General features: G+C 60.0%; 1 protein-coding gene across 1 annotated transcript in view; it reads left to right on the forward strand.

Annotated features, from left to right (window-relative positions):
• The window catches only part of ATP6V1B1 (ATPase H+ transporting V1 subunit B1), a 29,837-nt gene that overhangs the window by 13,279 nt on the left and 1,125 nt on the right, over window positions 1–15,433 (forward strand). The window contains exons 3-12 of the mRNA XM_005532598.2: window positions 268–366; window positions 2,509–2,602; window positions 5,583–5,660; window positions 6,791–6,930; window positions 7,914–8,015; window positions 8,126–8,223; window positions 9,208–9,331; window positions 11,098–11,248; window positions 12,253–12,335; window positions 14,312–14,416. Of these exons, the coding sequence (XP_005532655.1) occupies window positions 268–366; window positions 2,509–2,602; window positions 5,583–5,660; window positions 6,791–6,930; window positions 7,914–8,015; window positions 8,126–8,223; window positions 9,208–9,331; window positions 11,098–11,248; window positions 12,253–12,335; window positions 14,312–14,416 (1,074 nt within the window). The remainder of the gene's footprint in view (window positions 1–267; window positions 367–2,508; window positions 2,603–5,582; window positions 5,661–6,790; window positions 6,931–7,913; window positions 8,016–8,125; window positions 8,224–9,207; window positions 9,332–11,097; window positions 11,249–12,252; window positions 12,336–14,311; window positions 14,417–15,433) is intronic.

The raw sequence follows: 15,433 nt of genomic DNA on the forward strand, positions 1-15,433 counted from the left end.
GTGGCCCCAGTAGCGGGGGAAATGCCCTCGACATCGGGGAAACTGAGGCACGGCGACAGCTCCAGGATGGGACAGCGACGGGGACAGGGACAGCGCCACCTCCCCACCACCCCTTTGCTGTCCGGTGTCCCCCACCCCCAGAGCGTTCGGTGGCTTCAGGGGCAAAGGAGGGGAAACTGAGGCAGCACCAGCGGAGCAGGCGGGGCTGGGAGTGTGGGGCAGGGGACAGAGGGGACAGAGGGGACACCCCGTTTGTCGCTGTCCCAGTTTGCCCAGTACGCCGAGATCGTCAACTTCACCCTGGCCAATGGCAGCAGGCGCAGCGGGCAGGTCCTGGAGGTGATGGGAACCAAAGCCATCGTACAGGTGAGAGAGGGGACAGGGACACGGGGACAGGGACACGGGGACAGGGACACGGGGACAGGGGACACGGGGACAGGGACACGGGGACACGGGGACAGGGACACGGGGACAGGGGACACGGGGACAGGGGACACGGGGACAGGGACACGGGGACAGGGGACACGGGGACACGGACACGGGGACACGGGGACAGGGACACGGGGACAGGGGACACGGGATATGGGATATGGGACATCGGAACACGGGACACGGGATATGGGATACGGGGATATGGGGACACTGGGACAGGTGACATGGGGACAGGGGACACGGCCACATGCGGGGGGCTGCACGGCCCAGGGCTCTGTCCCAGTGTCCTGTCCCCGGTTCCCGTCCCGGGTTCCCGTCCCGGGTTCCTGTCCCGGGTTTCTATCCCGGGTTTCTATCCCCGGTTTCTATCCCGGGCTTCTATCCCGGGTTTCTGTCCTGGGTTTCTATCCCGGGTTTCTATCCCGGGTTCCTGTCCCGGGTTTCTATCCCGGGTTTCTATCCCGGGTTTCTATCCCGGGTTTCTATCCCGGGTTCCTATCCTCGGTTCCTATCCCGGGTTTCTATCCCGGGTTTCTATCCCGGGTTCCTGTCCCGGGTTTCTATCCCGGGTTCCTGTCCCGGGTTTCTGTCCCGGGTTTCTGTCCCGGGTTCCTATCCCGGGTTTCTATCCCGGGTTCCTATCCCGGGTTTCTGTCCCGGGTTTCTGTCCCGGGTTCCTATCCCGGGTTTCTATCCCGGGTTCCTGTCCCAGGTTCCTGTCCCGGGTTTCTGTCCCGGGTTCCTGTCCCGGGTTCCTGTCCCGGGTTCCTATCCCGGGTTCCTGTCCCGGGTTCCTGTCCCGGGTTTCTATCCCGGGTTCCTGTCCCGGGTTCCTGTCCCGGGTTTCTGTCCCGGGTTCCTGTCCCGGGTTTCTATCCCGGGTTTCTATCCCGGGTTTCTGTCCCGGGTTTCTGTCCCGGGTTTCTGTCCCGGGTTCCTGTCCCGGGTTCCTATCCCGGGTTCCTGTCCCGGGTTCCTGTCCCGGGTTTCTGTCCCGGGTTCCTGTCCCGGGTTCCTGTCCCGGGTTCCTGTCCCGGGTTCCTATCCCGGGTTTCTGTCCCGGGTTTCTGTCCCCGGGCTCTGTCCCCCTCCAGTGGTGGCTGTCGGGTTCGTGTCCCGGTGCTCTGAAGAGGCGGGACTGCTGTCCTGGGGATGGCCAGCAGTGTCCCGGGACAGGTGACAGTGTCCTGGGACAGGTGACAGTGTCCTGGGGCTGGTCAGGGATGGTCAGGGATGTCCAGGGGATGTCCAGGGCTGGTCAGGGATGTCCTGGGGATGGTCAGGGCTGGTCAGTGATGTCCTGGAGCTGTCCGGGATGTCCCGGGACAATCAGGACTATCCCGGGATAACCAATGCTCTGGAACACGCCGTGTCCCCACCCCTCACCCCACAACCCCCCACTGACCCCCCCTCCTCCATCTCAGGACCCCGCTGCCACCACCCCCTAAAGCCACCAACCCTGGGACATCAGCGGGTGTCCCCAAACCCCCAAACCCGCCAACCCCGGGGCACTTTGGGGTCAAATCCCCCCTAATTAGCCGGGATCCCCCCCAAATCGGAGCTCGGGGTGGGGGTCCCGCCCCTCCAGCGCCACCTGCACCTCGGGAATGCCCTTTTAATCCTCTTAGGGAGTCAGGGAGAGGCGAAAAGTGGGAAAAAAAGAGGCGGGGAGGGATAAAAGGAAGGGGAAAAAATTGGATAAAAGGGGAGAAAAAGGAGATTTTTGCAGCCTCAGCGTCGTTGGGGGTGACCCGCAGCCACCTGGGGGGGGCTCCGAGCGTCACCTGTCACCGTCCGCCTTCTCCCGGGGGCCACGCGGTTCTAATTAAAGCTGCGAGCCGGGGGTTAATTAACACGGATGATGTCAAATATTAACCTGATCAAAAGGAGGAAAAAAAAAAAAGAAGAAAAGAAAATCCCTCTCCCCCCACCCCAAAACTCCTCAGGAAGGGTTTTTGTAACCCAAATCCCCCGTCCCCTCTTTTATGTCCCCTCCCGGGGGGTTTGGGGTGAGCGCGGGTCACCTCACCCCCCCTGGAAGGCACTAATTAATCCCTGTTAATTGCCCCCCCGCAGGTGTTTGAGGGCACATCTGGCATCGACGCCAAGGCCACAACGTGCGAGTTCACGGGGGACATCCTGCGCACGCCGGTGTCCGAGGACATGCTGGGTGAGGCACCGGAGTTTTGGGGGTTTTTTTTGGGGTTTTTGGGGTTTTTGGGGTTCGGCTCTGGGGTTGAGAGTGTCCCTGGGTCACCTGGGAGCTGTGACAGTCACCTGAGCCCGGGTGAGCAGGGTTCCTCCATCCATCCCTGCGCGGTTATCCCGGGAAAAACGCTTGGGATGGGCTGGGAAAGGGTTCCAGGTGAGGTGGCACCGCGTCCTTGGGGGTGGCACCGCGTCCTTGGGGGTGTCACCCCATCCCTGGAGGTGTCACCGCGTTCCTGGAGGTGGCACCGCGTCCTTGGGGGTGTCACCCCATCCCTGGAGGTGTCACCCCATCCCTGGAGGTGTCACCGCGTTCCTGGAGGTGTCACCGCGTTCCTGGAGGTGGCACCGCGTCCTTGGGGGTGGCACCGCGTCCTTGGGGGTGTCACCCCATCCCTGGAGGTGTCACCCCATCCCTGGAGGTGTCACCCCATCCCTGGAGGTGTCACCGCGTTCCTGGAGGTGGCACTGCGTTCCTGGAGGTGTCACCGCGTCCTTGGGGGTGGCACCGCATCCTTGGAGGTGTCACCGCATCCTTGGGGGTGGCACTGCATCCTTGGGGGTGGCACTGTGTTCCTGGAGGTGTCACCCCATTCCTGGAGGTGTCACCTCATCCCTGGAGGTGTCACCACATCCTTGGGGGTGTCACCGCATCCCTGGAAGTGTCACCCCTTTCCTAGAGGTGTCACCTCATCCTTCGGGGTGTCACCACTTTCCTGGAGGTGTCACCTCATGCTTGGAGGTGTCACCCCGTCCCTGGAAGTGTCACCTCACCCCTGGCGGTGTCACCTCACCCCTGGCAGTGTCACCCCATCCCTGGAAGTGTCACCTCACCTCTGGCAGTGTCACCCACCCCTGGCGGTGTCACCCCACCCCTGGCAGTGTCACCCACCCCTGGCAGTGTCACCCCACCCCTGGAAGTGTCACCTCACCCCTGGCAGTGTCACCTCACCCCTGGCAGTGTCACCCACCCCTGGCGGTGTCACCCCACCCCTGGCAGTGTCACCTCACCCCTGGCAGTGTCACCCACCCCTGGCGGTGTCACCCCACCCCTGGCAGTGTCACCCACCCCTGGCGGTGTCACCCCACCCCTGGCAGTGTCACCCCACCCCTGGCAGTGTCACCCACCCCTGGCAGTGTCACCCACCCCTGGCAGTGTCACCCCACCCCTGGAAGTGTCACCCCACCCCTGGAAGTGTCACCTCACCCCTGGCAGTGTCACCCCACCCCTGGCAGTGTCACCCACCCCTGGCGGTGTCACCCCACCCCTGGCAGTGTCACCCACCCCTGGCAGTGTCCCAGGCCAGGCTGCACAGAGCTTGAAGCCACCTGGGACACTGAAAAGTGTCCCCATGGCAGGGAGGTGACACCGGTGGCACTGAATGTCCCTTCCCACCCAAACCACTCTGGGATCCAGCTCTGACCCCCCCCCCGAGCCCCCCAAACCCCACTCGGGGTCACACCGGGGGGGTGGGGGGGTGGCCCTGTCCCTGTCACTGTCGCTGTCCCCATCCCCCTCCCCACGGCCCCGCCATCCCATCCCGGCCCCGCAAAGGGCAGGTGTCACCCCCCCGGTGTCACCCCCGTGGCGCTCCCGGTGTCCCCCGGGAGTGGCCGGTGCGGTGGCCGCTGACCTTTCCCGCTGCCATCACCCTGATGCGCTGTGACACCGCTGTCCCCGCACCGCCACCGCCTCCCGGGGGGGGACACGCGGGGAGGGGACGCGGTCAGGGAAGCGTGGCTTTGTCGCGATCGATGCCACCGCGGCTCCGAGGCGCTCGATGAGGCTGAGAGGGAGAGGGGAGGACGTGTCCCCTCCCTGGGGACAGTTTGGGGGGGGGGGGGTGGTGTCACCTCGGTCAGCCAGGAGCTGGGGACAGCAAGGGGGAAGGGAATGGGGACACGGGGACACGGGGAGAGGTGATGGGGACATGGGACACGGGGAGGGGTGATGGGGACACGGGGAGGGGTGATGGGGACATGGGGAGAGGTGATGGGGACATGGGGACACAGGAAGAGGGTTGGTGGGGACACGGGAACACGGGGAGGGAGTGATGGGGACAGAGGGACAAGGAGAGGGGGTGATGGGGACACGGGAAGGGGTGATGGGGACACGGGGACACCAGGACAGGGTGATGGGGACATGGGGACACAGGGAGGGGGTGATGGGGACAGAGGGACACGGGGAGGGGTGATGGGGACATGGGGACACAGGAAGAGGGTTGGTGGGGACACGGGAAGGGGTGATGGGGACACGGGGACACCAGGACAGGGTGATGGGGACATGGGGACACAGGGAGGGGGTGATGGGGACAAGGTGCTGTCCCCTGTGCTGAGAGAGGTGTCAGGGCCACCCCAGCCCAGGAGCAGAGGAACCCTAGGGGATAGAGGTGATGGGGACACGGGGACACGGGGACAGGGTGATGGTGACGTGGGGACACAAGGAGGGGGTGATGGGGACACAGGGACACGGGGACACTGGGACAGGGTGATGGGGACATGGGCACAGGGTGGTGAGGACACAGAGACACGGGGACACAGTGATGGCAACATGGGGACACAGGGACAGGGTGATAGGGGTGATGGGGACATGGGGACATGAGGAAACAGGGACGGGGTGATGGGGACATGGGGACACGGGGACACGGAGATGGAGACACAGGGACATGGTGATGGGGACACGGGGACATGGGGACAGGGTGATGGGGACACGGAGGGGACTTGGGGGTCTTGTCCCCATGTGCTGGCATCTTCCTGCCCCAGAGGCTGCGGTGTCACCAAGCCCACAGGTGACACTTCCTGCCCCACCCCCCGGTCCCTGTGTCCCCTCTGGGGGTGGGTGGGGTGTCCCAGGATGGGGATGGGGACCGATGGCCATGGGAGCAGCAGGTGCCACCCACGGCTGGTGGCCTCAGACAGGGACGGTCCCTCTGTCCCCACAGGCCGGGTGTTCAATGGCTCCGCCAAACCCATTGACAGCGGCCCCCCGGTGATGGCCGAGGACTTCCTGGACATCAACGGTGATGGCTCCGGCTCTGCGGGAACATGGGAGGGGCTTGGGGATGGATGGAAATTGGGGGTGACACCATGGCCTGATGGTCACAGAGGGCCTGGGGTGTCACCATGTCCATCATCCATCCATCATCCATCCATCCATCATCCATCCATCCATCATCCATCCATCATCCATCATCCATCATCCATCATCCATCATCCATCATCCATCCATCCATCATCCATCCATCCATCATCCATCCATCATCCATCATCCATCATCCATCATCCATCCATCATCCATCCATCCATCATCCATCATCCATCCATCATCCATCATCCATCATCCATCATCCATCATCCATCCATCATCCATCCATCCATCATCCATCATCCATCATCCATCATCCATCCATCATCCATCATCCATCATCCATCCATCATCCATCATCCATCATCCATCATCCATCATCCATCATCCATCCATCATCCATCCATCATCCATCCATCATCCATCATCCATCATCCATCCATCCATCATCCATCCATCATCCATCATCCATCCATCATCCATCATCCATCCATCCATCATCCATCCATCCATCATCCATCCATCATCCATCCATCATCCATCATCCATCCATCATCCATCCATCATCCATCCATCATCCATCATCCATCATCCATCCATCCATCATCCATCCATCATCCATCCATCATCCATCATCCATCCATCCATCATCCATCCATCCATCATCCATCCATCATCCATCCATCCATCATCCATCCATCCATCATCCATCCATCCATCATCCATCCATCATCCATCATCCATCCATCATCCATCCATCATCCATCCATCCATCCATCCATCATCCATCATCCATCCAGGGTGCTCCAGGAGGTTGTTCAGGTGCTGGGATGGTTCCTGTCCCACCCCAGAGCTGCTCCCTGCTCATTTCCAGAACTTCCCAATTTTTGCCACCAACCAGGGGGATCCCTTCATCCCCTTCCACCCCCTGGAAATGTCCCAGGCCGGGCTGGACAGGGCTTGGATCACCCTGGGATAACGGGAATTGTCCCCAGGTGGGACTGGATGGCTTCCAGGCCTCTTCCAACCCCAACCATTCCGTGATTCCTCCTTTTCCCGCTCCAGGCCAGCCCATCAACCCCCACGGGCGCATCTATCCCGAGGAGATGATCCAGACCGGGATCTCCCCCATCGACGTCATGAACAGCATCGCCCGCGGACAGAAAATTCCCATCTTCTCGGCCGCGGGGCTGCCCCACAACGAGGTGGGACTGCGGGAGGAGCAGGGTGGAGGGATTCGGGAAGGCCGGATCCCCTCTCCTGGTGTCGGGAAGCTGGCGTCAGCTCGTGCCTCAGTTTCCCCGTTGGCACGGCAATCCCTGTGGGCCATGTGGGGGAGGATCTGGGCTGATTCGGGGTCCCTAAATCCGAGGACTGGGGGGCTCCAGACCTTTCTAATGTCCCCATGAGTGTGACAGAGGGGACAGAGAAGGAGGGGCTGGAAATTCCAGAGGGGGATGGGATCCATGGGATGGGATGGGATGGGATCCATGGGATCCATGGGATGGGATGGGATGGGATCCATGGGATGGGATGGGATGGGATCCATGGGATGGGATCCATGGGATGGGGTGGGATGGGATCCATGGGATGGGATGGGATCCATGGGATGGGATGGGATCCATGGGCTGGGATCCATGGGATGGGATCCATGGGATGGGATGGGATTGGATGGGATCCATGGGATGGGATGGGATCCATGGGATGGGATGGGATCCATGGGATGGGATCCATGGGCTGGGATCCATGGGATGAGATCCATGGGATGGGATGGGATTGGATGGGATCCATGGGATGGGGTGGGATGGGATCCATGGGATGGGATCCATGGGATGGGATGGGATGGGATGGGATCCATGGGCTGGGATGGGATGGGATGGGATCCATGGGCTGGGATCCATGGGATGGGATCCATGGGATGGGATGGGATGGGCTGGGATCCATGGGATGGGGTGGGATCCATGGGATGGGGTGGGATCCATGGGATGGGCTGGGATCCATGGGATGGGATGGGATGGGATGGAAACCACCTCTGACCAGTCAGGAGTGACCACGGCCAAGGCAGGACACAGCGGTGGGGGGGACACCCCACTGTCCCCCAGCCCGTGGGGCCGTGTCCCGGTGCCAGGGGGGCCATGGCCGCTCCGGGATGTCCCCGTTGTCACCCCTGTCCCCGTCCCCTCCCCAGATCGCGGCGCAGATCTGCCGCCAGGCCGGGCTGGTGAAGAAATCCAAGGACGTGGTGGATTTCCACGAGGACAACTTCGCCATCGTCTTCGCGGCCATGGGGGTGAGCTGGGGACGGGATGGGACATCCCAGGTGACCCCAGAGCTGCCGTGTCCCCGTGTCCCCACCCCGCTGAGCGCGTGTCCCACCCACATCATCCATCATCCATCCAGGTGAACATGGAGACCGCGCGGTTCTTCAAGTCGGACTTTGAGCAGAACGGCTCCATGGAGAACGTGTGCCTCTTCCTCAACCTGGCCAATGACCCCACGTGAGGCTCCTCCTCCTCCTCTTCCTCCCTTCTTCTCCTTCCTCCTCCTCCTCCTTTCTCCTTTTGGCTCCCTCTTTTTTCTCTTCATTCTCCCTCCTCTTCCTCTTTTTTCTCCTTTCTCCTCCTTTTTCTTATTCCTCCTCCTCTTCCCTCTTTTTCCTTCTCCTTTTTCCTTCTCCTTTTTCCTTCTCCTTCTCCTTCCTCCTCCTCATTTCTCCTTTTGTCTCATTCTTTTTTCTCCTCATTCTTCCTCCTCTTCCTCCTCCTCCTCTTTTTTCTCCTTTCTCCTCCTTTTTCTTATTCCTCCTCCTCTTCCCTCTTTTTCCTTCTCCTTTTTCCTTCTCCTTTTTCCTTCTCCTTTTTCCTTCTCCTTCTCCTTCCTCCTCCTCATTTCTCCTTTTGTCTCATTCTTTTTTCTCCTCATTCTTCCTCCTTCCTCCTCTTCCTCCTCCTCCTCTTTTTTCTCCTTTCTCCTCCTTTTTCTTATTCCTCCTCCTCTTCCCTCTTTTTCCTTCACCTTTTTCCTTTTCTTTCTCCTTCTCCTCCTCCTCCTCCTTCTCCTTCTCCCTCCTCCTTTCTCCTTTTTCTCCTTCTTCTCCCTCTTTTCTTATTCTTTTCCTTCGTATTTTCATTTCTCCTTCTCCCTCTTTCCCTTCTCCCTCCTCCTTTCTCCTTTTTCCTTCTTCCTCTTCTTTTTCTCCCCCATTTTCCTTTCTCCCTCCTTTCTTCTTTTCTCCTCCCTTTTCCTTCTCCCCCTCCTTCCTCCCTCTCCCTCTCCCCTTCTTTTCCCTCTCCCTCCCTTTCCTCCCTCTCCTCTTCCCCCCTCAATCCCACCCGGATCACTTCGGGAGGTGACCCCAAAACCCCAGCGGTCATGGCGGGGGACCCCATTAGGATTCCTCCTCCTCCTCCCCGCACCCCAAACCTTCCCCCGGGGGGGGAGTTTTAATTATGCTAATTGCGTTAATTGGGGGCGTGGCCCAGGATCGAGAGGATCATCACGCCGCGGCTGGCGCTGACCACGGCCGAGTTCCTGGCGTACCAGTGCGAGAAGCACGTGCTGGTCATCCTGACCGACATGAGCTCCTACGCCGAGGCGCTCCGGGAGGTCAGCGAGGGACACCTGGGGGGTGACAAGGACACCTGGGGGTCCCTGGGGGGTGACAGTGGCACCTGGGGGTCCTTGGGGGGTGACAATGGCACCTGGGGGTCCATGGGGGGTCCCTGGGGGGTGACAGTGGCACCTGGGGGTCCTTGGGGGGTGACAAGGACACCTGGGGGTCCTTGTGGGGTGACAATGGCACCTGGGGGTCCCTGGAGGGTCCTTGTGGGGTCCTTGTGGGGTGTATGGGGTGACAATGGCACCTGGGGGTCCTTGGGGGGTCCCTGGGGGGTCCTTGGGGGATCCTTGTGGGGTGTATGGGGTGACAGTGACACCTGGGGGTCCTTGGGGGGTGACAATGGCACCTGGGGGTCCTTGGGGGGTCCTTGGGGGGTGACAAGGACACCTGGGGGGCCCTGGAGGGTCCTTGGGGGATCCTTGTGGGGTGTATGGGGTGACAATGGCACCTGGGGGTCCTTGGGGTGTCCCTGGGGGGTCCTTGGGGGGTGACAATGACACCTGGGGGTCCTTGGGGGGTGACAATGGCACCGGGGGGTCCTTGTGGGGTGACAATGGCACCTGGGGGTCCCTGGAGGGTCCTTGTGGGGTCCTTGTGGGGTGTATGGGGTGACAATGGCACCTGGGGGTCCTTGGGGGGTGACAATGGCACCTGGGGGTCCTTGGGGGGGTGACAGTGGCGCCTGGGGGTCCTTGGGGGTTCCTTGTGGGGTGTATGGGGTGACAATGACACCTGGGGTCCTTGGGGGGTGACAATGGCACTTGGGGGTCCTTGGGGGGTGACAAGGACACCTGGGGGTCCTTGGGGAATGACAATGACACCTGGGGTCCTTGGGGGGTGACAATGGCACCGGGGGGTCCTTGTGGGGTTTATGGGGTGACAAGGACAGCTGGGGGTCCTTGTGGGGTTTTTGGGGTGTTTGGGGCGACGAGGACAGCTGGGGGGTCCAGTGGTTTTTGGGGTGTTTGGGGGTTATGAAGTATTTGGGTTTTTTTGGGGTGTTTGGGGCACCCAGCACACCTGGAGGTTTTTTGGGGTTTTTGGGGCACCCAGGACACCCGAGGGTTTTTGGGGTGTTTGGGGGTTTTTGGGGTTTTTGGGGCACCCAGCACACCAGGGGTTTTTGGGGGTGTTTAGGGTGTTCGGGGTTTTCGGGGCACACAGCACACCCGGGGTGTTTGGGGTTTTTGGGGTGTTTGGGGTTTTTTTGGGGTGTTTGGGGCACCCAGCACACCCGGAGTTTTTTGGGGTTTCCTGGGCTGCTCAGAACACCCGTATCCCTCGTTCCTCCCGTGGTTTTTGGGGTTTTTGGGGTTTTGGGGGTTTTTGGGTTTTTTTGGGGTGTTTGGGGCACCCAGCACACCCGGAGTTTTTTGGGGTTTCCTGGGCTGCTCAGAACACCCGTATCCCTCGTTCCTCCCGTGGTTTTGGGGGTTTTTGGGGTTTTTTGGGGTGTTTGGGGCACCCAGCACACCCGGAGTTTTTTGGGGTTTGCTGGGCTGCTCAGAACACCCGTATCCCTCGTTCCTCCCGTGGTTTTGGGGGTTTTGGGGGTTTTTGGGGTTTTGGGGGTTTTTGGGTTTTTTTGGTTTTTTTGGGGTGTTTGGGGCACCAAGCACACCCGGAGTTTTTTGGGGTTTCCTGGGCTGCTCAGAACACCCGTATCCCTCGTTCCTCCCGTGGTTTTGGGGGTTTTTGGGGTTTTGGGGTTTTTTGGGGTGTTTGGGGTTCTCTGACCCCTCGAACCCCGCAGGTTTCGGCAGCCAGGGAGGAGGTTCCGGGTCGCCGCGGCTTCCCCGGCTACATGTACACGGACCTGGCCACCATCTACGAGCGCGCCGGGCGCGTGGAGGGCAGGAACGGCTCCATCACCCAGATCCCCATCCTCACCATGCCCAACGACGGTCAGCGGCGCCGGGAAGAGCGGGATGGCGTGGGAACACCACGGGGAATCGGGATTTCCCCCGTTCGGGAAGTCCCAAATGGCTCCGGTCTGAGCCGGTTTTGGGGAGCTCCTGGGGTGGTGGCGTTGTTGGGGTGATTTAGGGTTGGAGAGTTCTGAGTGTCCCCCCAAAAAGCTCTCAGTACTTCTCGGTTTGGGGTTCTTGTCACCAGGATGAGGGGGTGACACCAAAACCCCTCTGAGCCATCCAATCCCATCCAATTTTGGGGTCCCCATCTCCAGGACGGGGGGGTGATACTGAGACCCCTCTGAGCCATCCCACCCCATCCAATTTTGGGGTTCCCAGCTCCAGGATAGGGGAGGTGACACCAAAACCCCTCTGAGCCATCCAAGCCACCCCATCCCATCCCCTCCTGTTTTGGGGTCCCCATCTCCAGGATGGGGGAGGTGACACCAGGACCCCTCTGAGCCACCCCAGCCTGTTTTGGGGTCCTCAGCTCCAGGACAAGGGGGTGACACCGAAACCCCTCTGAGCCACCCCAGCCACCCCATCCCATTTTGGGGTTCTTGTCACCAGGATGAGGGGGTGACACCAAAACCCCTCTGAGTCATCCAATCCCATCCCATTTTGGGGTCCCCATCTCCAGGATAGGGGAGGTGACACCAAAACCCCTCTGAGCCATCCCACCCCATCCAATTTTGGGGTTCCCAGCTCCAGGATAGGGGAGGTGACACCAAAACCCCTCTGAGCCATCCAAGCCACCCCACCCCATCCCATCCCATTTTGGGGTCCTTGTCACCAGGACAGGGGGGGTGACACTGAGACCCCTCTGAGCCACCCCACCCCATCCCATTTTGGGGTCCTTGTCACCAGACCAGGGGAGGTGACCCCAAAGCCCCCCTGCTGGCCCCGGTGGGGGCCGTGCTGCCCCACAGATGTGACGGTGGCGCTGTCCCCTGTCCCCCGCTCTGGGGGTCTCACCCCCCATTGTCCCCCCACCCCAGACATCACCCACCCCATCCCCGACCTGACCGGATTCATCACCGAGGGACAGATCTACGTGGACCGGCAGCTCCACAACCGCCAGGTGGGGCCCCAAAGCCATTCCCAACATCTCCGGGATGGATCCAGGATGGATCCAGGATGGATCATGGGATGGATCATGGGATGGATCCGGGGATGGATCCAGGATGGATCTGGGGATGGATCATGGGATGGATCCGGGATGGATCATGGGATGGATCCGGGATGGATCCGGGATGGATCATGGGATGGATCATGGGATGGATCATGGGATGGATCATGGGATGGATCTGGGGATGGATCCAGGATGGATCATGGGATGGATCCGGGATGGATCTGGGGATGGATCATGGGATGGATCCGGGGATGGATCCGGGGATGGATCCGGGATGGATCATGGGATGGATCATGGGATGGATCATGGGATGGATCATGGGATGGATCATGGGATGGATCTGGGGATGGATCATGGGATGGATCATGGGATGGATCCGGGATGGATCATGGGATGGATCTGGGGATGGATCCAGGATGGATCATGGGATGGATCCGGGATGGATCTGGGGATGGATCATGGGATGGATCTGGGGATGGATCATGGGATGGATCATGGGATGGATCATGGGATGGATCATGGGATGGATCATGGGATGGATCCGGGATGGATCATGGGATGGATCATGGGATGGATCATGGGATGGATCTGGGGATGGATCTGGGGATGGATCATGGGATGGATCATGGGATGGATCCGGGATGGATCATGGGATGGATCATGGGATGGATCTGGGATGGATCTGGGGATGGATCATGGGATGGATCTGGGGATGGATCATGGGATGGATCCGGGATGGATCATGGGATGGATCCGGGATGGATCATGGGATGGATCATGGGATGGATCATGGGATGGATCATGGGATGGATCTGGGGATGGATCTGGGGATGGATCATGGGATGGATCATGGGATGGATCATGGGATGGATCCGGGATGGATCATGGGATGGATCATGGGATGGATCTGGGATGGATCATGGGATGGATCATGGGATGGATCCGGGATGGATCATGGGATGGATCATGGGATGGATCATGGGATGGATCATGGGATGGATCAGATCCAGGAATGGATCCAGAGATGGTTCAAACCCAGGATGGATCATGGGATGGATCCAGGGATGGATCCAGGAATGGGTCCATGGATAAATCCAGGATAGATCCAGGGATGGATATGGGGATGGATCCAGGATGGATCCAGGGTTGGATCGGATCCAGGGATGGATCATGGGATGGATCACGGGATGGATCCGGGATGGATCATGGGATGGATCCGGGGATGGATCCGGGGATGGATCTGGGGATGGATCCGGGATGGATCCGGGATGGATCATGGGATGGATCATGGGATGGATCATGGGATGGATCCGGGATGGATCCGGGATGGATCATGGGATGGATCATGGGATGGATCATGGGATGGATCATGGGATGAATCCGGGATGGATCCGGGATGGATCATGGGATGGATCATGGGATGGATCCGGGATGGATCCAGGAATGGGTCCATGGATAAATCCAGGATAGATCCAGGGATGGATATGGTGATGGATCCAGGATGGATCCAGGGTTGGATCGGATCCAGGGATGGATCCAGGGATGGATTCAGGGTTGAATCCAGGGATGGATCCAGGGATGGATCGGATCCAGGGATGGATCCAGGGATGGATCGGATCCAGGGATGGATCAGATCCAGGGATGGATTCAGGGATGGATCGGATCCAGGGATGGATCCAGGGATGAATCCAGGATGGATCCAGGGATGGATCGGATCCAGGGATTAATCCAAGGATGAACTCAGGGATTGATCCAGGGACGGATCCAGGGATGGATCAGATCCAGGGATGGATCCAGGGATGAATCCAGGATGGATCCAGGGATGGATCGGATCCAGGGATGGATCCAGGGATGGATCCAGCTCCGGGATGGGAACACCGTGCATAGGGGTGGGGTCCCACACCGGGGTCGCTCTCACCCCACAGATTTACCCCCCCATCAACGTTCTGCCATCCCTGTCCCGGCTGATGAAATCGGCCATCGGAGAGGGAATGACCCGGAAGGACCACGGGGACGTGTCCAACCAGCTGGTGAGGCCCTGGGGACACTCGGGGGGTGGCATTTGTCACCTCAGGGCCTCCCGTCCCTGCCTGGGTGAGGCTCCACCTGCAGAGCTGCTCCAGAGCCTCGATCCCAAATCCCAAATCCGCTGGAGCAATTCCAGAGGAGGTTCTGGAGATGCTCCGAGGGCTGGAGCTGCTCTGGAGCCAGGCTGGGAATTCTGGGAATGTTCCCCTGGAGAAGGGAAAAATCCAGGGAGAGCTCAGAGCCCTGGGAATGGCCACGGGATTCCAGAGGGGAGCTGAGATTTTGGGATGATTCAGGATTGGATCCCACTGAGCTCCAGGGACTGTTGCAAATCCCAAATCCTGAGCTGCCTTTATTGGGATTTGGGGAGAATCCAAGGAAAGTCACAGCACCTGGGAATGCTGAGACTGCCCCAAATCCCTGGGAGTGTCCAAGGCCAGGGCTTGGATCCAGCTGGGATAGGGGAAAGTCCCTGCCCATGGATGGGTTGGGAATGGGATGGGATTGAAGGTCCCTTCCCACCCAAACCATTCCAGGATTCTGGAGCCGAGCTGGGAATGTTCCCCTGGAGAAGGGAGAAATGCAGGGAATGCTGAGAGTCCCTGCAGGGGCTCCAGGAGAGCTGGAGAGGGACTGGGGCCAAGGGCTGCAGGGACAGGAGCCAGGGAATGGCTTCCACTGGGAAAGGGGAGATTGGGCTGGGATCTTGGCAAGGAATTCCTGCCTGGGCTGCAATTCCCAGATTTGCTGGGGCTGCCCCTGGATCCCTGGGAATGGCCAAGGCTGGGTTGGGATGGATTTGGATCCATTGGGATGGTGGGAGCTGTCCCTGCCCACGGATGGGGTTGGAATTGCTGGGATTTAAGGTCCCTTCCAACAAAAAAAAATCTGGGATTTGGGAGCCCCTCTGCTCTGGGAGAGCTGGGAATGTTCCCCTGGAGAAGGGAAAAATCCAGGGAATCCTCAGAGTCCCTGCAGGGGCTCCAGGAGAGCTGGAATTTGGGAAAGGGCTGCAGGGA

Source organism: Pseudopodoces humilis, chromosome 6 (assembly GCF_049639895.1).
Source record: "Pseudopodoces humilis isolate 2021_Gansu_Grassland_sample_001 chromosome 6, ASM4963989v1, whole genome shotgun sequence".
Classification (NCBI taxonomy): Eukaryota; Metazoa; Chordata; class Aves; order Passeriformes; family Paridae; genus Pseudopodoces; species Pseudopodoces humilis.